This window comes from Yamadazyma tenuis, chromosome 1 (genome assembly GCF_029203305.1).
Source record: "Yamadazyma tenuis chromosome 1, complete sequence".
In the NCBI taxonomy this organism is placed as follows: Eukaryota; Fungi; Ascomycota; class Pichiomycetes; order Serinales; family Debaryomycetaceae; genus Yamadazyma; species Yamadazyma tenuis.
In genome coordinates, this window is record NC_089461.1 from 270450 (window position 1) to 296009 (window position 25560).

At 44.6% G+C, this 25560-nt stretch overlaps 10 protein-coding genes across 10 annotated transcripts; 4 read left to right on the top strand and 6 right to left on the bottom strand. All coding sequences in view use genetic code 12, as the record gives it.

Annotated features, from left to right (window-relative positions):
- Positions 1-31: 31 nt before the first annotated feature.
- Positions 32-3566, top strand: PSN45_000137 (RBR-type E3 ubiquitin transferase; the record flags this gene model as incomplete). Its single annotated transcript, XM_066157402.1, has 2 exons — positions 32-1746; positions 2189-3566. The coding sequence occupies 2 exons, from the start codon at positions 32-34 to the stop codon at positions 3564-3566; spliced, it is 3093 nt and encodes a 1030-aa protein (XP_066013499.1).
- A 491-nt stretch (positions 3567-4057) lies between these two features.
- Positions 4058-4726, top strand: PSN45_000138 (uncharacterized protein; the record flags this gene model as incomplete). The annotated part of the gene is made up of 1 exon (XM_006687578.2): positions 4058-4726. One exon carries the CDS (start codon positions 4058-4060, stop codon positions 4724-4726), a length of 669 nt encoding a protein of 222 aa, XP_006687641.2.
- Positions 4727-4758: 32 nt separating this feature from the next.
- On the bottom strand, positions 4759-7212 carry IML2 (Mitochondrial outer membrane protein iml2; the record flags this gene model as incomplete). The annotated part of the gene is made up of 1 exon (XM_066157403.1): positions 4759-7212. The coding sequence occupies one exon, from the start codon at positions 7210-7212 to the stop codon at positions 4759-4761; it is 2454 nt and encodes an 817-aa protein (XP_066013500.1).
- Positions 7213-8474: 1262 nt separating this feature from the next.
- On the bottom strand, positions 8475-10829 carry PSN45_000140 (uncharacterized protein; the record flags this gene model as incomplete). The annotated part of the gene is given in 8 exon segments (XM_066157404.1): positions 8475-8749; positions 8828-8911; positions 9005-9013; positions 9101-9109; positions 9518-9619; positions 9638-9657; positions 9758-9846; positions 9876-10829. The coding sequence occupies 8 exon segments, from the start codon at positions 10827-10829 to the stop codon at positions 8475-8477; spliced, it is 1542 nt and encodes a 513-aa protein (XP_066013501.1).
- A 2496-nt stretch (positions 10830-13325) lies between these two features.
- PSN45_000141 (uncharacterized protein) lies at positions 13326-14639 on the top strand (the record flags this gene model as incomplete). The annotated part of the gene is made up of 1 exon (XM_006687581.2): positions 13326-14639. One exon carries the CDS (start codon positions 13326-13328, stop codon positions 14637-14639), a length of 1314 nt encoding a protein of 437 aa, XP_006687644.2.
- Positions 14640-14704: 65 nt separating this feature from the next.
- ZTA1_1 (NADPH:quinone reductase) lies at positions 14705-15715 on the bottom strand (the record flags this gene model as incomplete). The annotated part of the gene is made up of 1 exon (XM_006688640.1): positions 14705-15715. One exon carries the CDS (start codon positions 15713-15715, stop codon positions 14705-14707), a length of 1011 nt encoding a protein of 336 aa, XP_006688703.1.
- Positions 15716-16046: 331 nt separating this feature from the next.
- PSN45_000143 (uncharacterized protein) lies at positions 16047-17687 on the bottom strand (the record flags this gene model as incomplete). The annotated part of the gene is made up of 1 exon (XM_006687582.2): positions 16047-17687. One exon carries the CDS (start codon positions 17685-17687, stop codon positions 16047-16049), a length of 1641 nt encoding a protein of 546 aa, XP_006687645.1.
- Positions 17688-17861: 174 nt separating this feature from the next.
- On the bottom strand, positions 17862-19025 carry PDB1 (pyruvate dehydrogenase E1, beta subunit; the record flags this gene model as incomplete). Its single annotated transcript, XM_006687584.2, has 1 exon — positions 17862-19025. One exon carries the CDS (start codon positions 19023-19025, stop codon positions 17862-17864), a length of 1164 nt encoding a protein of 387 aa, XP_006687647.1.
- An 859-nt stretch (positions 19026-19884) lies between these two features.
- Positions 19885-21336, top strand: PSN45_000145 (uncharacterized protein; the record flags this gene model as incomplete). The annotated part of the gene is made up of 1 exon (XM_006688642.1): positions 19885-21336. One exon carries the CDS (start codon positions 19885-19887, stop codon positions 21334-21336), a length of 1452 nt encoding a protein of 483 aa, XP_006688705.1.
- Positions 21337-21419: 83 nt separating this feature from the next.
- On the bottom strand, positions 21420-25447 carry AXL2 (polarity establishment/cellular polarization; the record flags this gene model as incomplete). The annotated part of the gene is made up of 2 exons (XM_006687585.2): positions 21420-23941; positions 24556-25447. The coding sequence occupies 2 exons, from the start codon at positions 25445-25447 to the stop codon at positions 21420-21422; spliced, it is 3414 nt and encodes a 1137-aa protein (XP_006687648.2).
- Positions 25448-25560: the final 113 nt, after the last annotated feature.

The window sequence follows — 25560 nt, forward strand, 5'->3', positions numbered from 1 at the left end:
GGTTTTAAATCAACCAACATACCCATTACCTATGTCAGAAGAAGAGTATTCGGGCGCCAGTGACGACTTTGAGTTCGAAGACCAAGTCTCAGACTTTTCTTTTGATAATGAGTCTCAAGACGGATACGCATCAGACACTAGCGAGAAACAAATTGACCACCCCAGCAATGCCCTCAAGAGCAAAACCCTACGGAATAAGGATGTGGAATATTCAGTATCAACATTAGAGGACTTTGTATTTGACGAATTCATTTTGTTGGCCAACCGGATCCAGCTGCAACTTTTAGTGATGGACTTTGATGAAGTGTTGATGATGCTACATCACTGCAAGTGGCAACAGGAGGAACTAATGGACCGGTTCTACGACAACAGAGAAAAACTTTTGGCTGACTGTGGCATAAACAAGTCCAACGATACTGTTTGTGGATTCAATCATGTGAGTCTGTTTCTGTGTTCTATCTGCTGTGAAGACTACAGTGCAGTGGAAACGTTTTCCCTTTCATGTGGACATGAATTTTGCATCAACTGCTACGGCTCGTACGTGCGCACAGAAGTTACACTAGGAAACTTGATACGGTGCATGATACCTTCGTGCAACTTGAGTATTCCCCATATGGTTGTACAGGCTATCTACGATAAGTCAGATAAAAAACTACCTGATTTTGGTGCCGTCGAAGTCCAAAAGCCCTCCAAATCAAGAGACAAGACTCACGGTGAGTACAGCCACAACGTGCTTCTCAAAGCTGCTACAATATCCCATATTCTGGGGAGAAAGGTAAACTATAAATGGTGCCCGGCCCCAGACTGCGATGGTCTTGTCCATTTGCTTAAGGCTCGCAAAACAGGCCAGTCCCGATTGGAGGATGTAAACGAGTTTGAGGAGCTAGTTGACAGTGAGAGTGCTGACCTCCAGTCGATTCCCATTGTTTTGTGTCCCAGAGATCATGAATTCTGCTACGCATGTCAGTACGAAAACCACTTACCGTGCACTTGTTTGTTGGTGAAAAGGTGGATCAAAAAGTGCAACGACGACTCAGAAACCGTCAACTGGATCGATGCCAACACCAGGGCGTGCCCGCTGTGTACCGCATCCATCGAGAAAAACGGAGGATGTAATCACATGACGTGCTCGACGTGCAAACATCAGTTTTGCTGGATATGCCTTGGAGAATGGTCTCTCCATGGCACCAACTACTTTCGGTGTAATTCGTTCCTGTCTGATATGAAGGAACAAATAGGTGAACAGAAAAAGGTCAAGAGAGAGAGCCTTCAAAGGTATCTACACTATTACAAGCGGTTTGCTCTTCACGAGTCATCCATGAAGGGAGACATCAAGACGTTGGACAAGGTGCACCAGAAGATGTCGATTTTTATGGAGGAGCAGCTGAAGACCAATCCCAACATTCTATCGTGGATCGATGTTCAGTTCCTTCAAGACGCATTCCGGGCCTTGACTAGTGGACGTAAGACATTGAAATGGGCTTACTGTTTCGGATTTTACCTCCAAAAAGGAAACTATGCAGATGTGTTTGAGCAGATCCAGGAGTACTTGAGTCGAAGTGTAGAGGACTTGTCAAAGATATTTGAGCAGATCATTCATAAGGATAATCGAGGTAAAAGCACAGCTATTATTATGAACCAGAAACTAGACATTATGAACTTGAGTTCGTTGATCACGAAACGACGTAAGACTTTGATGGAGTGTGCATCGAGCGGTCTTGCCGATGGGCTCTTGAAGCTCGAGATGTTATAGGAATCCGAATCTTTAGTGAGGTAACCATGTTCTACCATACAATACCCATACTGAATATGCTGGTCTATACCCAAGTATTTTACATTTTACATTTTTGAATTCTCACTCTCTCAATGGCTATTCCAATCTAATCTCTTATCTTCAAATGAAAAACAGCTATCACTGCGGCTTATCGCCCAAACATTAAAATTAATGAATTGGACCCAATTCACAATTACATGATCCATCTCCTTCACCAGTACCACTAGCATTCATGTCTGATCTAGAAGAGTCCCGTCGAAGTCGGAGTCGGGTCAGGGGTGGTCTTAATAAACTGTTTCGCATCCAAGACGAAACTATTCACACCTCCACTAATGTCAAACAACCACTGGAAGCATACCATGACAGGCCACATAGATCTCTATCCCGCCTAAGCCAAGCCACATCAACCCGAAGCACCAACTCCGACAACCAGCTCCTCCAACAAGCCCTCCAAAACCAAAATCTACGAAACTCGGAATCTCATAAGCTTACAGGTAAAGCCCACCCCAAAGCACTGGATATCACCATAGACGTGCGACCTGCCATCAAGAGATGGAACTCCATCCAGTATCTCCCCCAAGATTCCAAAGAACCAAAGAACATCGGTGATCCCACCAGTCTTTCCCCGTTGACAGTGATAAAGGACCAATACAATACCAGAATGCCGGTCAGCAACTATGCTGCTGCCACAGACAACTACTATCGGGATCTCGATGGGAATGATGCTCCTCCACAACCACAGCCAATTAAAGACCTCAAACTAGCAGAGGTTTCTTCTCCTCCTCCAGATTCCATCACCAACAAAATCTACAATAAAATGGTCAAACTCTTACATCTGAGCAACACCAGCACCTTCACAGATACGGATCGGCTTCTAGAGTCAGGCCCGTCTCTCCATCCAAAGTCATCTTTGGCAACAAACACCACCTCGCTTCTGAAGTACCAGAGCGAGCTGGATGACGAATCGGAAGAAGACTTAACCACGGCAGATAGAGACGAAGCGTTTGACTCGTGGGCGTCTCCCAACGTGAACTTGAACGAAGGCACTGTGCTAAACGACATCAACATCAACAGTATCATGGATGAAATCAATGACTTCCAAAGTAACTTTGTAAGGAAGTACAACGCTACCACCCCTCAGGACGAGTTGGTACTGTCATCAAGTCGAGTTCAGCAAAAGATCTTGGACCACAGAGACTTGCACAGTCAAGAGAGCGATCCAGTCTCGAGCTCTTCCAGCTATTTCAGTCTTAAGCTGATCAACTCTTCGCTCAATCAGATGTTTGGAGACCACAACTTCAAGATCCAGCATGAAACCATCCTGCTGCAATATAACCAGATTCGATTTCGATTCGCCTGCAACACTGATATCAGCTTGTACACTATTGGTGGAGAGCCAGTGGATAGTTGTGACAAGTCCATTCTTTCGTTGAGATCGAATATTGGTCCGTTGGGGTTTTTGAACAGGCAAAAACTTCTTGCTTCGCATGGACTTGGGGTGCTAGCTCAAAGCTCCAGCTCTCCCGAGTGTCATACAGACCTTGGCATCGGTGACACAGATGCGTACCTCAAAGAGCTTTGGAAATCTGAGATGGACAGCCTTTTCCCAGAAACACAAGCCCCCAAAACCCCACAAACACCGCAGTTCAATGAGGGAACAGCTCTTCCCAGTCCCATTCAGCTGCAGAGGCCCGACTCCACAGTCCGGTTGTCGAACCGCTCATCATTCGAAGTGATCAAGTCAAACACCAGTTTTGCTGAGCTTGCTGGTAAAGTGAGGTTGCAAAACTAACCTCCATAGAAGATTTATTACACAACTGTGGAAAAACTCTTGTAGACATTTATTCCTCTGCTATTAGTATCCAATTATAGGCTGTTTGTATACTGTTCCCAATTATATTTGTGTTCTTCCACAAACCTGCTGCAAATTGGTTGGCTTAGAAAGTGCGACTCGAATTATTTACCAGTCTTGTCACTATCCTCATGAGCAAACGGTTTAATTTACCTTACACAACCCAGGACCTTTTCCCGCCAGATCTCAGCATGCCTTCGTTTCTGCAAACACGGCCCGATTCAATTTCAGGTTCATCAATGGTTTCCAGCTTGCCGTTTACACCAGTCCCCAATTCGTATTCCACCTCATCAACATTTGCGAACGGTACTTCCAGCTCTAATTCTACCCAATCCCTCCACAAAATGTTTAAACGGTTCTTCAAGCCCAAGACACTCGACTTTGAGACCGCCATGTGGGAGATCTTCCAACTCATCATAAATCCCCGCAAAATGTATCGATCTCAGTACTACTATAAGCAATATCAGACCAGCGGGAAGAACAACTATGCCCGAGACGACCCATCATTTTTGATTCTCTTGACCTTGTTTCTCAGCATAAGTGCAGTGGCGTGGGGGTTGGCATACTCGCCACATGCACTAGACATTTTGAAACTCATTGTTTACATGGTGGTGATAGACTTCTTCTTGACGGGGATTATGATCTCGACCATCAGCTGGTTGGTCTCCAACAAGATCTTCAGCAACTCCTGGGGCGTCACCTCACAAAATCGGTACAATGTCAACTACATCGAGTGGAGTTTCTGCTTCGACGTGCACTGCAACTCGTTTCTCATCATCTGGTGTCTCTTGTATTTGGTGCAGTTTATTCTCCTACCAATTATCACCATCAAGAAGTCGTTCATGTCGCTCTTATTGGCCAACACCCTTTACTTTGTGTCAATCGGCTACTACTTTGTCATAACCTTCTACGGATTTAATTCGTTGCCGTTTGTCAACACTCAGAGCATCAACTCCAACAACCAAAATGACAGTCCGGTAAGAACTATGCAGTTGATTCTCGTGGTGGGAATCTTGCCAGCATTGGCAGTGACATGGTTCTTGAGCTTGTGTCTAAAGATCAACGTGGCATGCATTATGATCGACTTGTACTTCAACTAGGGTGCTGTTTGTGTATGCTATAACCTATGTACTTACCGTTTGGTCTGAGCAAGTTGGTCCAACTTCTCGCTGGCAGCTTTGATTCTCATGTTGGTTCTGTTACTTAATTCGTAGTCTCCCGTATCACTAATAGTACTTGCTTTCTTCAACCAGCTCTTACTTTCATTCGCAACATCTTGTACGTCAAACTCGGGCTTACTGGTCTTTAACAACCACACAAACATCGTCTTCTCGTACAAGACCGTGGGGCACAAGTAGGGACTGTAGTTCAACCGGTTGAACTTGAAGGGGGAGTCCAGAACTACGAATTTGGAAATGACATGCGAGTCTAGCACACTCAATCCGGTGGAAATCTCCCCCAATGACCGAAGGCATAACGATTGCAAAAAGTATCTGATCATGGCTTCGTCTTCGGTTTCAGGGATTACGGCGTACCCAGCTTCGGAGTATGGAGTGCCTTCATCACCTGAGTACCCCAATAATTTAATAGCCATAAGCAATTCTTTTGTACCCATGCGATTGTATGCGTTCCAGAAGTACATCAACTCATGGATGATAGATGTTCCCATGAGGTCCACAAACGCCACATCCGGATACTGCTTTTCCCGCTCCTCTAATTGCTTGTACTTCCTCAAAACAAACTTATCAAATGGAAGCTGTTTGTTTCCGCCTCCAATCCCACCTTTTCTACCTGTGGCATTGGCCCCGTGTCCTGGAATATAAGTGGGGGCTAACTTGATATACTTCTTTGCCAATTGAGCGTAGTGCTTCAACTTTTCGGCTTTTTCCTCCTCCGTATCGTACTCAACCAACCCCATTTTAATCATCCGGTACTTTGCTGCGTACGAAGACCCACACATGAGCAAATAAGCACTCTTGCACCACGAACTCATGTCTATCAACAGGAGAAAGTCTCTGGCGGCAAGGTCAAACTCATGGTCAAAGCAATAGAAGGTTCCTCGGTCAAACACCAATAATGATTCGGCCTGTTGCATCTGGATCTTGTTGTTCGGATCGTCTGTAAACCCTTGCATCTGTTCAATGGCCTTCTTCAATTGTCCGTGTGATGCTAACACACGGCCCTGCTGTAACACCCACAACGCATTATGAGGGAAAATGGTTCTGGCCTTATCCAACAATTGGGGTGTGTAGAAGTCCGGGTTCATCAAGATCTTGTCGAGTTCACTATCGGAAATCGAGGTTCGGGCCCCAATATCAATGATGACAGAGACATTGGCATTGGTGTGCTCTGGTAATTGAAATCCTTGATCCACAAACTGCACCGGCCCGTCGTAAAATACCAACAAGCACAACAACGCAAGGTCTCCATGGATGTTCCGACAGGTAATAGCATTTCTCCAGAGAAGCCTCAACCCTACGTCTCTCTCTCCTTTGAATCCCACAATTGCCAATACCTTCCCAATGGTTGGGGGGATCAATGAAAGCACCACCTGGAGAATCCCAAAGCAAAGCTGCACCCCCGAGTGGATGAACTCGTCGATGGTCGAGACATGCAAGTAGGTGTCGTTTCTTTCAGTAGAAGATTCGGTCAAAATAGAGGCACCCCCATAGGAATCAGCATAGTGAGGATCGGTCACCGAAGTTGTCAAGTCGGCCGACTCATCTAAAGTATCGAGAGCATCCGAGAACTCATCGTCATCCGAGTCGTCGTCATCAGCACCGGTAGCTGGAGCCTCATCGGTTCTAAAGGCAGTATTGGCTTCAGCTCGAGGAGAAACACCTCTTTGGTGTCCAGTCATCAAGGAGCTCTTCTTTCTCGTCAACGACGCCGCCGACAGTGTGGCCGAGAAGTTGGCAAATAAGTTGACTTTCTTGGGGTCGATAGAGTTACCGAGGTTCGTACCTTCGACCCGGGACTTTCTCATCTGGAAAACAGCCTCCAAATCCTTCATCAACTTAAAGTCTGGAGGTAACGTCGACGTCTTCTCATCCACAAGACCAGGCAAGTCGACGGAGCTCACACTACTATTATTCTGAAACACCTTGGAAGACTGTTTTCTCAACCTAGAGAGGTTCCTATTGAAAATCGGCTCCAGGTCTTTGATTCGCTTATAAACCGCATCCAACGTGTGGTATGCCTTCCGTAACTTGTACAAAGCCTTGGCACTCTCCACCACCCCGTTGTTCTCCTGCAACAACATCAAGAGGGCATTCAATAAGGTGGATTCAGCATGGGTCACTTGAAACTCGGTTCCTGGCGGATAGATATAGGAAGTCACGAGGTTGTACCTGACGTTGTACTTTGCATTTTCTACCAGGGCGCTTTCGGCCCCCGATAACGTTTGGTGGGCTTTAGCCATGACCTCCGGCTCGAATCCCAAGGTGGCTTCAATGAACTCCATCACTCCTAATGCCAAGTGGAAAATCCCTACCGGTTGGTCGGACTCCAGGGTTTTGTTCTCCTGCAACTTTTTCTTCAACAAGTCGGTTCCTTCGGACGATCGGTCGTCAAGCAAGAAGTCCATGGCCTTTAGAGCCACCTCGAAGTCATGGACTTGTTTCAATATAGGTCCGTATAGTTTATCGTCATTATTGCTACCGAGCAGGTGTTGCAGCAGCTGGGATGATAACAGAAGCAACAGCGCTTTCTTGCGTAAACCTTTCAACATCATGCAACAAAGTGTGACAAGCGGGGTGTCTGACGATGACGGGGCAACTCTGAAAATATGGTGATACTTTAGTTATGGTTTAAGGTGTCACTCGTTGATCTGACGAGGCTACGCGCGACGCAGCGGGCGTGTGCAGGGTCCAAACCTGCCAATTGGTGTTTCAACTTTGCGTTGGCGATGTTCACTCCTTCGGCCTTTAAAAACATCACCTGGAAGACTTACATGGTGTACGGCTCGTTTTGTGGAGCCATGTTTGTGCATGTGTTCTTTTTTTTCCCTGAGACAAAAGGAAAAAGATTGGAAGAGATTGGCCAGATGTGGGATGAGAAGGTTCCGGCCTGGAGATCCAACAAATGGGAGCCTTCGATTCCAGTGTTGGGAAGCCACTTTGACGATGAGAAGGAGCATGTGGAACACGTGGAAGGGTCGGATTCCTCATATAAGGAGCAGTAAGAAATATTTTGTGTTTGGTTTTATCGGCTGTGAAATAGTCATTTTCTCTTGTTGAGAGGTTTTGCATTTTGAATTTAGCACACGTTGGTGTGCTTGTTGAGACAGATAAATAGGGTATTATAGAGATGAGTAATGATGTAATATAAGTCACGTGAAGAAACCCGTTTCAAGGCTAGAGGTAGTCACTGGTCATATGATGGTGGTTATGTCTTTTTCCTTGGTGTTTTTCCGATTCGTGTGCGTGTAAATTCGATGCGGTGATAATCGAACCACCGCACTCGATCAAGTATTTTCTCTTCGTTGTTTAGCACTTGTTAGTGTTGCATAGCGTCACACAGTCTCGTAACCAAAACCAATTGTGTCATCATACTTTATAGACAGACAACTGGATAAGTGGGTATTTTGAATTCTCTTACATTTAGGTGGTAATTTGGGATGCAAAAAAATGAGAGGTAGTTAGTGAAAATCTAAAGTCGGCATGATGTCATTACAATGTTTTATTACAATGTGTGATTATACTCATTACTCAAATCACAAAACATTTATTAACATAGTACCAGGATCTGGTAACGAAAAAACTAGACGAAGAGAAATACAATATCCAAACATTCATAAATACTCACGTTTCTCATGTATAAATAATATCCAGGTTCCATTGGATTGATTCAAAAGGATATCCATAAAAGTGCGGATAATACAGCCAAGAATGTGTATGTGTTCTTTGTACCCATAGCCTCGTAAGTGGAGACTTCTTGTGGTGAAGTGTCAGAGCCATTAGCTGCTGAAGCAGCTTCAGAACCACTACCTTTAGCACCAGTTGGAGCAACGGATTCAGTAGGGTTAGCAGTGACAGCAGCAGCGACAGTGAAAGTTGTGTAAGTTGTGACGGTAGCATCTCCTGCGGCATTAGTGCATGGCTCGGTGACCACGACAGTAGAGACTAATGAGTGAGGGATGTTGCAGACAACTGTTTTCTTACCATTATCACCAGTTGTTGTTGTAGTTGAAGGCTCCTTACAAGTACATGGCAAGATGATGGTAGTGACATCTTTTTCAGTGACAACAGGTTGAGGAGTTTCAACAACCACGGTTGGCTTACCATCTGGTCCGGTGGTAGTGTAAGTTGAAGTGAATGAGCCAGTCCATGGAGTAGTGATGGTAGGTTCAGGAGTCTCAACAACCACGGTCGGCTTACCATCAGAACCTGTTGTAGTGTAAGTTGAAGTGAATGTTCCGGTCCATGGAGTAGTTATGTGTGCTACTGGAGTTTCGACAACCACAGTTGGCTTACCATCAGAACCTGTTGTTGTATAAGTAGAAATTACAGATCCGGACCATGGAGTAGTGATGATAGGTACCGGGGTATCGACAACGACAGTTGGTTTGCCGTCAGATCCTGTGGTAGTGAAAGTTGAAGTGAACTTTCCTGTCCATGGAATAGTGATGTGTGCTACTGGAGTCTCAACAACAGCAGTTGGCTTACCGTCAGTTCCAGTTGTGGTATAAGTTGAAGTAACAGATCCAGTCCAAGGAGTGGTAATAGTGACAACACTTTCCGAAGGCGGTGGTGTAGATGAAACACTGGAAGATGGTATTGGACTAGGTGGAGATGAAATACTAGAGAATGGTACTGAACTAGATGGAGATGCAACACTGGAAGATGATGCTAGACTAGAAGAAGAAACAACACTGGAGGATGGTACCAGACTAAATGAAGAAATAACACTGGAAGACGCTGCTGAACTAGAAGACGAAATAACACTGGAAGACGCTGCTGAGCTAGAAGACGAAATAACACTGGAAGATGGTACTGTGGATGAAGGAGCACTTGAAGATGATAATGGAGTACTTGAAGATGATAATAGAGTACTTGAAGATGATAATGAAGTACTTGAATTTGACCAGTGGAAAGACAGTAATGATGAAGTAATGGTAGTAGGTGGTGTACTTGAGCTTAATGGTGTACTTGAACTTGATGATGTACTTGAACTTGATGATGTACTTGAACTTGATGATGTACTTGAACTTGATGATGTACTTTCTTGTGGGGTTGTTTCAACAATGACCTTCACTGGGTCACTTGGGTTGGAAGGAGTTATAGTAAAGGTCGTTTCGACTGTTCCGGGAGTAGTAGTGGTTGTAGTGGACTCTGGAGTCTTCTTGATAACCGTAACCGGGTGACTTGGATTAGAAGGGGTTATTGTAGTCTCGTAGGTACCAGTGCCAGTCCATGGTTCAGTAGTGGTGGTGGTCGTTTCTGGTACTTCGACGGTGACATGCACATCCCCATTAGCGGCTGTTTTTGTGATAGTCTCAGTATCAGTTCCTGTCCATATAACGGTGGTTGTTGTGGAATAAGGACAGGATTTGGCATTATTGGTTGAGCTGTACCAATCAATATCAGTTGTATGTTTTTTACCATCAGGATAAGTGACATGCATGGTCATTTGGCCTACCCAGTTTGAATTATAGAAAATCATCTTGACAGGGTAATATTCTCCTTTTTGAAGATACACTTTCTTAGAAACTTTTTTGACTCCGTTATCCCAGTAGGTATAAATTTGCAAATTTCCTTTCAAAGGTTGCAGTCCACAGCAATTCATGGCTACTCCTTTTCCAATTGAGAACGAAACAGCATCATCAGCATAATCCAATCCAAATGTATAGTATCCCGAGGTGGTAGCATAAAAGTATCCAAAAAGTTTCAATCCGAAGTAGTTGACATTAACACTCTTTCCATAAAGGCTAGCTTTGTGAACTTTTTGATCGTTGTATTTTTTTCCAACGTGAAAATTCTGTTTTGTCACTCCTTTCCAGGTGAGCGATGGCAGGGCTTTATCAATGGCCACAAGCCCAGCGTGATCCTTACTACTTGATCCAGTACCATATTCCTGGTATGATATCTTGACATATTCAGCAGTCAAACCTTTAGTAACTGCAGATGGGCTACAACCTCCGACAGAGGCGGCATGAATAGTTTGAAGAAGTCCGAATAATGCAATTAAGTAGTGGATTTTCATTCTTGTTTGATTTCAAACACCTGGATGTTGACAGGTATAAATAATTAACTTTAAAACCGGCATATATCCAGGTACTAGATGGTAATATTATCTAATGTACAATAAAGGGTTCTAACAGACCCATTTAGGGCAGACTCCAAGGGATTCGGTTTGAGTGAAGCATAGGTTCTAGCTTGACGTCTTTAGATAAGCTTTCGAGTCTTTTCAGGCATACTGGACACAAAACCCCCTGTGCATTTCTGGGTTTCCCATTGAGGAGAGTGAGTGATAAAAAAGGGGGTGAGGATATATCAGAATGGAATCCCCATTGAATACATATGCATGTAGTGTAAATATTTTCCTTCTCTAAAAACTGTAATATACTTTTAATTGGTGTACAGGTCAAGAGTTTTGCGAGAAGACCTATTTCGGCAACGTTATCTAGGAATCAGGAATGAAGAGGGCGATCAAAGAAAGTATACGAACATAGGATTTCTAGTGCAGTAGGGCTTGTCTGTAAATGGAATTCCTCGCATACGAAAAACGCATCCGCTTGTTTTGTTGAAAAGTATATATAAATGTAATATGCAAAGTAATTGAGGGCTTTAACAAATATTACCAAAAGGAGCAATTAGTTTTTCCTTCGAGTCAAGATGAGAGCTGTACATGACACTGGAAGGAGTTACTTGCATCACATTGTGAGGAATGTCGACTGCGCCGTTACGGTTTAGTCGCTGAACCATCAGAAATCGGCATAAAACGTACGTTTGCCTATTCAGTTCATTGGTTTGTTTCATGAAGCAAAATGTTTAATACCAGCTTTAACAAAGGCACTAATTTGTTTGGGGAGAATAGGAGGGTGATTTTGCTGCAAAAGGGAGTATCGAAGTCAGTCACAAAAGCCTACAACACTTCCCAATCGGTGCAGGTTCAACTTCCGACCTATTATACTACCAAATCATCAGTCAAATACGGGTAAATGGGCACGGACATCTATCATTGGAAAAACGTCTCATTGTTTCATAACCATAATACATAGTGTCTTAGTTTGGCACATTGGTAAGTTACTTGCTGAAAATCCATGTACATCTCCTATCAAAGTGCATTTATTTTTTAACAAAAGCGTAAATGCAACCAGCGACAGGGGGTGACAATCAATGGTCTGTTTTGAGATAGTCCTTTATTGAACAAAGAGTCGAAAGGCATTTTCATTTCATCTTGACCACAATACCCCATGCGGTTATAGATTTCTGCACGCTGAAAATGTGAGTTTAAACAATAGGATAAATTGATAACTGAGTATTGTTAGTCCAGCTGTCGGGAGGTTGATGTCAGTCAAACAGACGAGCAAAATATAACCATCATATACAGGAGCATTGTATAGCATATAGGGGTAGTACAACGTCTGTCAAAGTTCAAGTTTTGGTGAACAATGTAATTACTGGCTAGCCTGCACATTATTGGGAGGTCATCGCTGGCTTGATAAGGTCATATAAGAGGGGTAAAAAAAGAGATGTTATTCCATTGGAAGATGGCAATATCCTAGTTTAAAGCAATTATGTTCTAAAAAAGCCTTCAGCAAAGTCAAGAAAGCCTCTGGTTATGAACAGTGACTCTACTGGAAAATCTCAGATTGATGTATGTCGAAGTTTAAACAAAATGCGTAATCAAAAATCAGTTTTTAGTGCATACAAGAGCCAAGAAACAGGCAACACTCCTTATTACGAACACGGACAAAACAGTAAGTCACCATATTACAAACACAGACAAAATAAGTCGCCGTGTCATCTACCACAGCGCTAAATATTCGACTGTTCGGGTGAATTTAAGTTGAATGCAGTTTGCGAGGTTGTTGCTGAGCAGATATTCTAAATACGGAATTGCCCAGAACCGTTAGTTTTGCTTGTTGGCCGATCTTATGGCATCAGTCTTAAAATACGCCCGAAAAGGTTTACCATTATACGTTCGAGCTCTGGAAATCGAACGAAAGTTCATCATGTACGCTACAATATTCAAATTCTATTGGATTGATTCAAAGGAGACCCATAAAAGAGCAGAAAATACAGTCAATAATGCATATGGAGTTTTCGAACCTTAACTCAATAAGTGGACACACTCTTAGGTACAACAGCAAATCCAGTACCAGCTGAGGCAACTTCAGATGCGCTACCTTGAACACTCAGTTGAAATAACGACTTCAGTAGGGGTAGTCCAACAAACAGCCTTCGATTTCAAGGTTGGGAAGGTACTATGACGAGAAGGAGCAGTAAGAAGTATTTTATATTTGGTTATACCGGCTGAAATGGTCATTTTCGCTTGCTGAGTGGCTTTGCAATTTGCATTTAGCACCCGTTGGCTGCTTGTTGAGACAGATATATAGGGTATAATGGAGAAGAGAAATAATGTAATATAAGTCTTGTGTAATATAAGTCATGTGAAGAAATATACTGCCTAGGGTCCCCCTGGACACATGATCTCTGTCCGTATCAACAATTAGTTCACGCGGAATTTTCTTCGATGCATAAAAAATCTGTTATCGATAAATCAGCCAAATCCATAATCGATATGGACGATGCCCTATTGACCACCGTCAGCTCGGTATGTGGCTATCTTTCCTTCACCATCTGGCTCTTTGCCCAGCTCCCCCAGATCATTGAAAACCATCTAAATCAATCGGTGGCCGGGGTCAATGTTCTATTCCTATCCAGTTGGGTAGCAGGTGATATCACCAATCTTGTCGGATGCCTCTTGACACGGGCCTTGCCATTCCAGACTCTTATTGCCACCTACTACTGCTTCATCGATGTGGTTTTGTGTTTCCAATTCTACTACTATACCCGCATCTTCCCGTATCATAAAACACCCCATAACCTTTTACAGAGTCCCAACATGCTTCGCCATCCGCTGCACCAAAGGTCCCCCCATGAGGTATCCAATTTGCTTGGAAGCACCGCGAGAAAACCACGCCGTTCCAGCATTTTAAATATCCTTTCAACGGGATTACTTGCTAAACGGGCAAATGCTGCTCCCATATCTCAGTTTGTGGCAGTCAGCTCGGGTTTATGGCTTTCTTCCGACGCCATTGGAAAGATACTGGCGTGGACTTGCACGGCCTTCTACTTATCTGCTCGGCTTCCCCAAATAAGAACCAACTTCAAGAACAAATCGACGTCGGGAATCTCCCCGTACTTATTTATATTTGCCATGGCCGGTAATTCCTTCTACACCGCGTCACTCACCACCGACCTTTTCCTCTTGTACAGAAACCACGACAAGGAGGTGATGCCGACTTTTTGGGACCAGCTTCCATTTTTAATGGGAAGCGGAGGAACGGTTCTATTTGATTGCATGATTCTTTGCCAATGCTGGTACTACAAAGCCAACAACACCAACAGAAGAGCCCCCAAACACCACCGGAGCCAGCCAAGTGTTGCTGGAGGATTCCAGAAGCCCGACTGGTACGTGAATAATTTTGTGTACGAAGACGAAGAACACGAAGAACCGCATTATCAAAAAGTCATTGAATCACTTGCCCCACACCACTACATAGTGGGGCTGGCATCTTCCAATGCCAATAACCTTTCTTCGAGGCCATCATCCATCATCAACTCATTTTCTAAGTCCATGAGATCCAATTCTTCGTCGATTCATTCTCCGGTTCTTCAAACTCATCTCATTCCTTCCATCATCAACAGTTATTCGTCGGTGAGCAAGAAGATGGCCAATGACAAGACGCCGTTTCTGCCGTCAGACTTCTTGAATGACGGGTTCCATGTTCCGATTGAGAACCTGCTGTTCAGTCTAAACAATGCCGGCAGTTACAAGGGATAGAAGAAAGGTCCATAGAATTTCTAGCAAACAGCATATCTAAAGTCGACTACGTAAGTATCTATTCTCTAGATCTTCAACACAAACTTCCACGAAGTGGTTCCAGACTCCAATTCTTTGGCCACTTTGGGGTAGTCTTTCAAGTCATGCACAACCGGTTGCTTGTAAGTGACTTTTCCAGATTTATGGTCACTGACAACCTTGTCAAAGAAATAGTTAAACGTCTTCTTGTCTTGAAGATACCCAAACACCACAGGTCTGGCAACCACATGGTTTTTGGCGCTCAAGGTGCCGAGGTCAATAGGAGGAACCAATCCACTAGCATTTCCGTAACTCACCAAGACTCCACCTACACCCAAAGAACCAAGGGAAGTGTTCCAAGTCGCCTTACCAATTCCATCGTACGCAGCCTGAGCTCCCTTGCCATCGGTGAACTCCAACACCTTGTTGATAACATCTTCCGTCTTGTAGTTGATGGTATATTTTGCACCCAAAGTCTTGGTGAACTTCAATTTGTCATCTGTCGATGCCAACGCAATTACGTTGACCCCGATTTTGCTGAGAATCTGGGTGAAAATCTGTCCCACCCCACCGGCAGCAGCCCACACCAACACGTAATCACCTTTTTGTGGTCTATATGGTCCTTTCTCAATGAAACTGTAGGCAGTCAAAGCCTGGACAGAAAACGAACCATAAAGCTCAAAGTCCTTAGCAGAGGTATCAGCTGGGATCTTGGCAATCTGAGGGTGATCTTCGGGGATTTTGGTGTACTCAGCGAAGGTGGCAGACTGTAAATATACAACCTTGTCACCCACTTTGTAATCCTTGACAGCAGATCCCACAGCAACAACTTCACCAGATGCTTCTCTTCCCAATACATAGGGGAATCCAGGGACTGGGTAGACACCTTTTCTGAAATATCCTTCGATGAAGTTGACTCCAGCGTAGTGGTTTTTGATGATGACATCTTTAGATGATTCGATCTTGGGAGTTGGGAAGTCTTGGTACTTTAAGACATCGTAGTTTTCACTATGTTCGTTGATGAGGACAACTTTTTGGGTTTCTGGGAGAGCTGACATGATTTTTCTTGTTCTTGAGTTGTTCAATTGAGGAAATAGGATTCAATTGGATTCAATAGTGTTTCAAGCACTAGGATAAATTGCTGAGCTTTTATATCGCGAGTCTCCATATCGAAGCTTTTATATCGCATTTGTCAGCCACAGTATTGGTAAGAATTTTGCGACACATACAAAAGGACATAGGCTCCACAACCACATATTTTAAGTGAGCTTATTTGCAGCCATTACAAATCCACAATTCGCCAAGACACAATTAGAGAAACTTTATATTTAGGTTTGCTCGGGTACTTCTCTATGTTTACTAAGCTCAGTGCGAATATTACTAATGTTGCTACTTCTCTCTACTGACTCTCCATGCACTATTGGGCAATGCCTGTAAATGCTCCACCTTTCTCCTAACCCAAAGCCAAATGACAATTCCCAAAGAGATACAAAGAAAATTCGTATAGTAGTAGCCGTCCCTAATAATTTGCACCTCTCCTCCATCTCCTAAACACTTTTGTTTGATGGTCTCCGACACGATTCGGTAGCCCAAAGAACAAGAAGACACCGTCAACTTATCAATCAAGTAGAATATGATCAACCGGGGCCAAGTCCCACCATAGTTGGAAAGGGTGTTTAAAGTAGTCATATATGTTCCCCCAATGGCAGGATCAGCTATTTTGGTGTGGAATGCACACAATGAAACAAACTGAATGGTTGACATAAACGACCCGAGTAAGTGCTGGACAATTATCACCAAGAAATAGGAAGTGGAAACCTTCCCATCACTAGGGAAATTGTACACCACCAACTGGGCCAAAAAAGCTGCAAAAAGTCTTCCGGCAAACCCCAACAACCAGGGTTTCAACGGTTTCTTACCAGTGGACCATCTACCTGAATAGTAACCAAAGACCATCTCGAACGGAAAGTCCACTAGCACCGTAATGGATAAATCCTCTTTCGAAAGACCTTTCTCAAGTAACTTCAAGTTTGTGGCTGCTTCGTTGACCTGAAACCCAAGCTTCGAAATTAACAATATCACCACAAACGTCTGTACATTTGGCAACTTCAATACCTGGTACATTGAATCGTACACATTGCTGGAAGACTTTAGTACTCCCAAGATCTTGCTATTGGACTTGTTCACAAAGCCATCTAACTTGATTCTCTCATTGGCCAATTTAGCCTGGTTCTGCTGAGCCAAATGAGGAGGATCTTCGGGAACAAAACACACCACCACGGTTCCAAGCAAGTACATACACCCCCAGAACCGCAAGTACGATCCCATGGTGAACAAACCCTCATCAAGAGGTTCTGACCTGAGGTACTTATTGGCAAAATCTGGTGAGCTTAGAGCCAAAAAGATAGTGAAGGACGAAAAATACCCGGCATTGATACCGATAGTTTGTGCTGTGGATGCAAAGCTCAACCCTTCGGGAGATAAGCACGTCAATGCCCATCCATCCACTGCAATGTCTTGGGTGGCACAGAAAAACACCAAGATAAAGAAAAACAGAGTGATTTTAGGCAAGTTATCAAGTGGATTCTCAATCAACTGGTTGATTTGGGACCCCAAGTATATCAACGTGAGCCCCGATATGGTTTGGATCGGGATAATCCACGATCTTCTTCTTCCGATCTTGGGAAAGTACATGGCATCGACTATGGGCGACCACAACAATTTCATGGAATATGGATAGGCGGCCAAAGAAAAGATTCCAACCTGTGAATATGTCAACTTTGTCTTGAGGATGAACGGGATTGACCCGAATGCAAGGCCTACTGGTACACCTTGTAATAAATATAATAATACCAATATGGCGAAAGCAGGTCTGTCAATTTTAGGTAACGAATTGGACTTGGAAGAGGATGTTTTCTTGGGTTGAAAAAGCTTCTCATCCTGTTGGGAGATGGGTAGCAACCCGTCGCCTTCTTCGAACTGCGGATCGATGGCGAATGTTCGTCTGTGAATGGTGGTGTCGTCCGCCATGGTGAAGGATGCGCGCAAATGAAAAGATCAGGATGAAATACTGAATCTGCTGCTGAAGCTACAAATGCTGAGGCTACAAACACAAAAGCTACAAACACAAAAGCTACAAATACAAAAGCTACAAATACCGAAGCTAACAAAATACTGTGCACTTTATTATGACATCTATATACCTTACAAGCTCAACACCTTTCTAGCGGCTCTGAAAACCGTTGGAGTATCTGGGAAAGCAAAGTCTTCCAACTCCTTAGCATATGGGGTTGGCACTTCACATCCAGTAACTCTTTCAACTGGAGCGTCCAAGTAGTCAAAAGCTTCGGACTCCATGATTTGAGCCACGATTTCAGATCCCACTCCGAAAGCTGGATATCCAGCTTCAACAGTAACCAAGTGGTTGGTCTTCTTAACCGATTCCACCAAGGTTGGAACATCCAAAGGCTTGATTGATCTCAAGTTAATCACCTCAGCATTCACGCCGTACTCCTTGTGCAATTGCTCAGCAGCCTCAACACAGAACTTGACGTTTCTAGAGTGGGCCACCAAAGTGATGTCAGAACCTTCTCTTTCAATCTTAGCCTTACCGAATGGCAACACAAAATCAGGAGACAAGGCTTCTTCAGACACTTCAAATGATTCCCCGTAGGCAACTTCATTTTCCAAAAACACCACTGGGTTAGGATCTCTAATAGCAGCCTTGATCAACCCTCTGTAATCCTCAGCAGAGTATGGAGAAACAACCTTCAACCCAGGAATCGACCCATACCAGGCAGCATAGTCCTGGGAGTGTTGGGCAGCCACCCCAGCAGCAGCCCCATTGGGACCCCTGAAGGTAATGTTACAAGGTTGCTTACCACCACTCATATATAAGGTTTTGGCAGCCGAGTTGATGATATGATCAATGGCTTGCATGGCAAAGTTAAAGGTCATAAACTCACAAATTGGCTTCAATCCCGCCAATGAAGCACCAACCGCCAACCCGGTGAATCCCATTTCGGTGATGGGGGTATCGATGATTCTTCTTTCACCAAATCTGTCCAATAATCCTCTAGTAACTTTATAAGCACCATTGTATTGGGCGACTTCTTCACCCATTATGAACACGTCGTCGTCTCTGTCCAACTCTTCAGCCAAACCGGAGTTCAATGCGTCTCTGACAGTCATAGTTTTAGGACCGGCTTCGGAAGAAGCAGGGCGGACTTGACCCATCATTCTGAGGGATTGAGCGGCCCCCGCGAGCTTAAGAGCAGCCGAAGGGTTGGTGGATCTGGATGCAACAGGAGACAACACCTTCGAGGCTTGAGCCGCCAAGTGGGCGGTCTGGGCAATTTTAGAAACCATGTTATGAGTAGATAAATCCAATATTTTTCGGGTGAGACTTGACAAGTTTTGAGAAAGCGGAAGGGTGAAGACCGGTGGAGGGACACGACCGGAGTTTAATTTCCCGGGACGGTGCGGTGGGTCCTTTGGCAGACGGCGCGGAGAGTGCGCGCCTCCGGGTCGATGATCTGTCGTGGTGGTCGCTCACTGGGATAATCTTTGTGCAAGCAGCACCTGCCTGATGCACATCTTCCGCTTCCTGTTTTGGCCAAGGGAAGTGTGTGAGACCATGAACGTTGAAAGTTTCTGGCAAGGGCGTGCAGACAACGCTTTGTAGATTATACATTTCTTGTTCAACGTTGTGTTTTACTGCTTTGAGTGCTGGCACTAGACACATAGGCCAGATGACACGTACACTTTGCCATTTCATTTGTCCGATATTCCCCCCTCCATTTCTGATTTCCCTTCCATCTACAGATTCTGCTTTCCTTACTTACTCCGACAACTATTGTGATGGCTGCAAATTCGCACCAAAATAACGGGAATATTTATATTGGCATTACTAACAACAACTGTACCATCCCTGTACCACCACTAACATCACCGGATGGCCACTAACATCACCACACCGCCGTAACATCGCACCGCACCACCAGTCCACTCCCAATCACATATCGCAGCCAAATGTTGTGTTTCATTTCCCAACAGTTCACTCCCCTCCGCGCCCTCCGAGTGGCCCCGGGCGCGCGCCATCACCATTTATAAACTCCAACTCCGCTATCTCACTCTTATCACAATGATTTCTACCACCATTTTAAGGACACATGGACCAACGTCTCGTGGTGTCGCCCGCTTGGCACATAGAGCATCCACATACCAGATGATCAGGTTGAAGTCCAATTTACATCGCCCTGATGCCGCTGGATCTAATGACCCAACAGAAGCCGCCGATGCTGCTGCAACGGTTTTGGCGGATTTAGGAGACCTCCAGAAAATGCCCAACAAGGCCACCTGGATCGAAGCCCTCAGAGAGAGAGAGGCCCAGTTAAAGGAAGGGAAAGTGTTGGACAGCTATTCGTACAAATCGGTCAAAACCACCGAAGTGGGAGAAAAGACTAGAGAAGACTCATTTCTGTATTTGACACTTCCGTTCAAAGACGACAAGTGGTTGTGTGACGCGTATGTCAACGCCCAAGGTCGGTTACGGGCGGGACAGTTGTTTCAGGACTTGGACGCGTTGGCCGGAAGAATCGCCTATAGACACTGTTCTCCAGCCGAGCCCGTGAATGTGACCGCTTCTGTGGACAGAATCTATATGGTGAAGAAAGTAGACGAAATCTACAACTTCAATTTCATATTGGCAGGATCTGTCACGTGGACAGGCCGTTCGTCCATGGAAATCACCGTTAGAGGCTATGCATTTGAGAATGGTACTCCTTCCGAAATCACCATAGATTCGTTACCTCAGGACAACATTTTTTTGAGTGCCAATTTCACTTTTGTGGCCAGAAACCCTCTCACCCATAAGTCTTTCGCCATCAACCGGTTGTTGCCGGTGACAGAGTCTCAGTGGCTTGATTATAGAAGAGCAGAGTCTCGGAACAACTTGAAGAAATTGTCTGCCAAAAACGCCAAAGTTATCGAGCCCACAGCCGAAGAGAACGAATTAGTCCATGAAATGTGGAAGGCATCTAAGGACTTTGAAAAAAAACGTGACAAGCCTAAGAACATCACGTTGATGAAGAACTCGGAAATGACTTCCACTCTTTTCATGCAACCCCAATATAGAAACAGACACTCATACATGATTTTCGGAGGGTACCTTTTGAGGCAATCGTTTGAATTGGCGTACTGTGCCTCGGCTGAGTTCTCTTCTGGAGGTCCCAGATTCGTGTCATTGGACTCCACCACTTTCAAAGCCCCAGTGCCTGTTGGGTCCATTTTGACCATGAAGGCCACCATAGTCTACACCGAGCACATCCATGAAGGTAACGTCGACATCGATGCTGACTCGCCGTTCAACTTCAAGCTACCTGCCAAAAACAAGTTGACTACCAACCCAGAAGCATTTTTGTCAGAGCCTGGTACCTTAATTCAAGTTAAGGTCGATACTAAGATCAAGAGTCTCGATAGTTCCGAGTCCAAAGAGTCTGGGTCGTTTATTTATTCGTTCTTTGTGGCCAAGAACGGTGGAGGTCAAAACGTTCCTGGTTATAGTTCTGTCATTCCTCGGACCTACTCGGAAATGATGGAGTATATAGAAGGCAGAAGAAGAGCTGGTGATACCGCTCACTACGTGGAGATCTTGCCATCTGTCAAGGAAGAGTTGTAGGTGCTTTTTACAATTAATATATTAAGTTATTATCCTAATAGTACAGAACTTTTATCATCAAGGTTCGTTAATAATTACCAATTTCACTCACTATCGTTGCTATGTATCTGAGCAATTTCTCCTTCGTATGTGTGAGTCAAGCTTTGGGCACTTTCCCTAAGACTGCTTCTTCTGGTGAAGTCGACCAACTTGGCCTTTTTTCCAATCGAAGTGCTGGAAATTCGGGGATTGTCTGAAAGATTCGATGCGAGTGAGTTTTGGGATAATTCCATGTCCAAGGACTTACCGTTATTCAAGAACTTGTAACTTTCGTGGTTGGAATCGATCCAGTTGTAGTCCCCTTCGGGGGTCTGTGTGGCATTGTAATCATTGTGTAAACTATTCTTGCTGTGTTCGGTCCTCATACCGAAGTTGGAAGAGGTGCTCAAGTAGTCGGATGGATACTCTCTAGAGTTTTCAAGAGAGTTTTCCACTAATACTCCCAAATTGGAAGATGGTGATCTGGATATATGCCTTCTAGGAGAAGCGTCTGTTTTGTCGACGATGTTTCCGTCACTATCTAATCTCTGAAAATTGCCTGAATCTTCTCGATTTAATAATGCGTTTAACGAATTGTTACTGATGAATTGGCCGGAGCCGAATGACGATTGTTGACTTGCTCTGAGGATCAGTTGATCGTCCACAAGTCGAACTGAAAACAACTTGTCTGTATTGACAGTGCTTAATGAGGCATCGGACTGTCTCACATTACCCAGCTTAGTTAAGCCTGCTCCCACACCTTTGGCAACATCACTTTGATCGTTGGCTCTCCAGGATTTGGTAGGCCTGTCCTCGTCTTCATCATTGGCATCATAGTATTGGGATCCACCGCTGTCAATGTCGACGTGTGTGATCGAAGATGAAGTACTTTCTATATCGTCCTTTTCAAGTTTCTTGACATTTGTCGTAGCAAGAACCTTGGGGCTCTTGTCTATCTGTCCAAACCCTGGACCATTGATCTCGTCTTCTTCCAAAGTAGTATCGCCAGATTTTTCTTCCTCGTCAGTCTTTCTTCTTCTCTTGACACAGCAGCACAAGAGTATTATGGCCGCCACAAGAATCAATAATGATGGCACACCAACACCCAAACCAATGGCTAACTTCTTTCTCAAGTCACTGTTGTCTTTGTGACCTTTTGATTTAACAGCACCGGAGGAAGCACTAGCGGTGCTGGTAGAGGAGCTGGACGATGAAGTGCTCGAGGATGAGGAGGATGATGAGGATGATGAGGATGAGTGTTTGCGCACAGCATCAACACCTTTGACACTGAACAGCTTCGACTCGGTGTCGAAGTCCGAAGAGGCATCGATCTTGACCGACAAGGTGTCCAAGTGGTGAGGAGTCATCCCGTTGAAGGTCTTGTTTCTTGAATGATATTGCAACCAGTCCGCATTATAAGAGGGACTCACATCTGTGGCATTAACATCAGTGAAGTACGAGTCCAACAACTCGTAAGAGAACCATTTTCCCCTAGTAGCATTCACAGAGGGCAAGTTCTTGACGGTGAACACCGAGCCAATTGAGTCAAACGAGTATGGCAATTCCACCTCATTGGAATAGACGTCAGTGATAACAATAGTAAAGTTATCAAAGGTCGAGTCCTCTGGGTAGTTTCCCGTTAACGTGTAGTTACCCTGGTTGAAGGTTATGTAATCTGGCAAGTTCTGGGGAGTCACACTGCTAATGTTTTCCTGGGCAATGATATTTGCATCCAAAAACACATTGGTGAACACCGGAACCGTGAGATCAAATTCAGCCCCATAGGTTCCATTCACCTTGATGGTTTCGTTGATGTTAGTGCTCAACTGGTGGCCTCCAACCACGATCTTGAAGATCCCTTCAGCCCCTGCGTAGCCATAATAGTCGGATCCAATGAAGCTGAAGCCATACTCAAAAGAGGGAGCATTCAGGGATGTGACATGGGGAACGGTGCCGGAAAACGACAAGTTGTCCGAGTTGAAGGAGATCCAGTTGGGCAACGACGACCGATCAGAAGACCGTCCGTAATACCCAATTATGGGTCTATCACTGGTCTCCTTGACCTTGAACACATCTTTATCAAACTGGATATTGATTTTGTCTCCCTCTTGCACCACCAACCCGTCAACCCCGTTGGTCTGGCCGTACTCGCTGATTTGCACAAACATCACGTTGGCAGAGCTCAACTCAATCCCAGAACTATTGGAAACTATCATGGAATATGTCTGAGACAACGAGTCGGTACCAGAGGTTCCTACCAACTCGATGTCAAAGGTGCCCACGTCGCTTTCGCTTGGGGTTCCGGTGAAGGTCCGTGAGCCTGAATCGAACAGAAGCCAGGAGGGTAAGCCGTTGGCTTCGTAACTAACAGAACTTCCGTCGCTGGCTTCATATGTGATATTGGCGATGGTGAAGTCATAAGCTTCGTTTATTCTGGCGACATTGGGCAACTGCTCATCGAACGGGAACCCAACATCCACCGAAGCCCACACCAATGTTATGAGTAGTAAGTACAAAAGTAACATCCTGGTGAAGGATTTGTCTAACATTAGTTTAGGGTAGGAATATTTTTTGGACAAGAGGCTACCTGGATGAGTTTTGATATTTAAAAAAGATTTTAGGTGAATTCTATCTTTAAATCACGTCGCAGGTCCTCATCCCGTGTTCACGTATTTAGGGTAAACAATTCCCCCTTCGTGCCTAGTTCTCCTTGTAATTGTGTTTTGAAACCGCCTCAAAAATGAAAACACAGGAGCATCCCGACGCGTTTTAACGCGTAGGGCCTGCGGGCCGCGTATCGCGTTTTGGTTTGGGCCCGGCAGGAGTAGAGAACAATAGGCTCTAAGTGCCTGTTTCAATAGTAGCGATGAGTTGGTTTTAACGGGGAGCCACGTCTACATTATACTCGAAGCGGATATTTAATTGTGGATGCGGCATCTGTACATGAGTTTGTTTGTTCAGTTTCGTATTCTCGTACTTCCGAAACCTGGTTTTTACACAAGAAATATAGAAGCCTGAGACAATGTGCAACGAAATGTTCTTTTTGTGACAGGGTACACATCTCTTTGTTAGAGGCCTTGAGCATATCATGAGTACATCTCCTTTTGGAGATATGAGTATACATCTCTTTGTTGGAGAGTACACATCTCTTTGTTAGAGACCTTAATCACATCTTGAGTACATTTCCACGTTAATTGCCACCTGTTGTCGCTCGCCGGCGCGGTAAAAGGTATACCAAGCTGATGGCGTACCCAAAGAGCAACCCCACAAGCTTTTCCAAAATTGAATGAAAATACACATTCGTCATCAAGAGCATAAACCACCACAACAAAATCAACATGCCCACGGGAATCCAGGGGTTGTGGAGGAAAAATCGACCAACAGTAATGGTCCTGTTGTCGCTGACACTCAAGTCCTGCTTCAATTTTCCCAAGGTGGTTCTCACATGAGTCCAGTTGCGCCAAAACGGAACCGTTTCAAAAAACATATAAAGAGACGAATGGATCAACAAAAACACATGTCCCGAGGGATCATGTCCACCCTCCCAGTTACCACGAAGTTGGCGACACACCTTGGACCCTACCACCGTCGACTCATACAAATCCTCGACTTTATTGAAAAACTCCAGATGATGAGCTAACCGATCTTCAGCCACACTGACACATCTCCCGCCCGTCCATAGGAAGATCTTGTCCATGATGGGCACACCAAAACACCACTGGGTGAACAAAATCCACCATGCGGTGGCAATTGTATAACTGATGATGGCGTTTTTTGCCACGGGAAACCGGTTGGTACCAAGCTGGGGATGTTTGCCGTAGAAGACACTGCCATAGAAAGCGGCCATCACCACTGTAGTCCAAAACCAGCCACGTTTGACAAAAAGCTGGTTGAAAACGTTGTTTTTATCGTTGTAGTAGTTGTACACCTCTTCCTTTTGTGAGGTGAAGTGGATCAACTTACCCACCACAAAGTTGACGAGAAAAGATGCCAAAAATGTCAATTCCCCAATACTCACCTTGTACTTGTGACGTATCCTATGGGCGAGGCTGGCGAGTTGTTTTTCGTGGTGTTTGTACTTGTCTGCATTCATGTCTGAACAATTGGCGATTCGAATTTGGCTGATGAGTGCGACTTGTGATGTTGCTGAAGATGCCGCAAACAGAAACGGAACCACAAGCACATAGAGAAAGAGTACCATAGCCC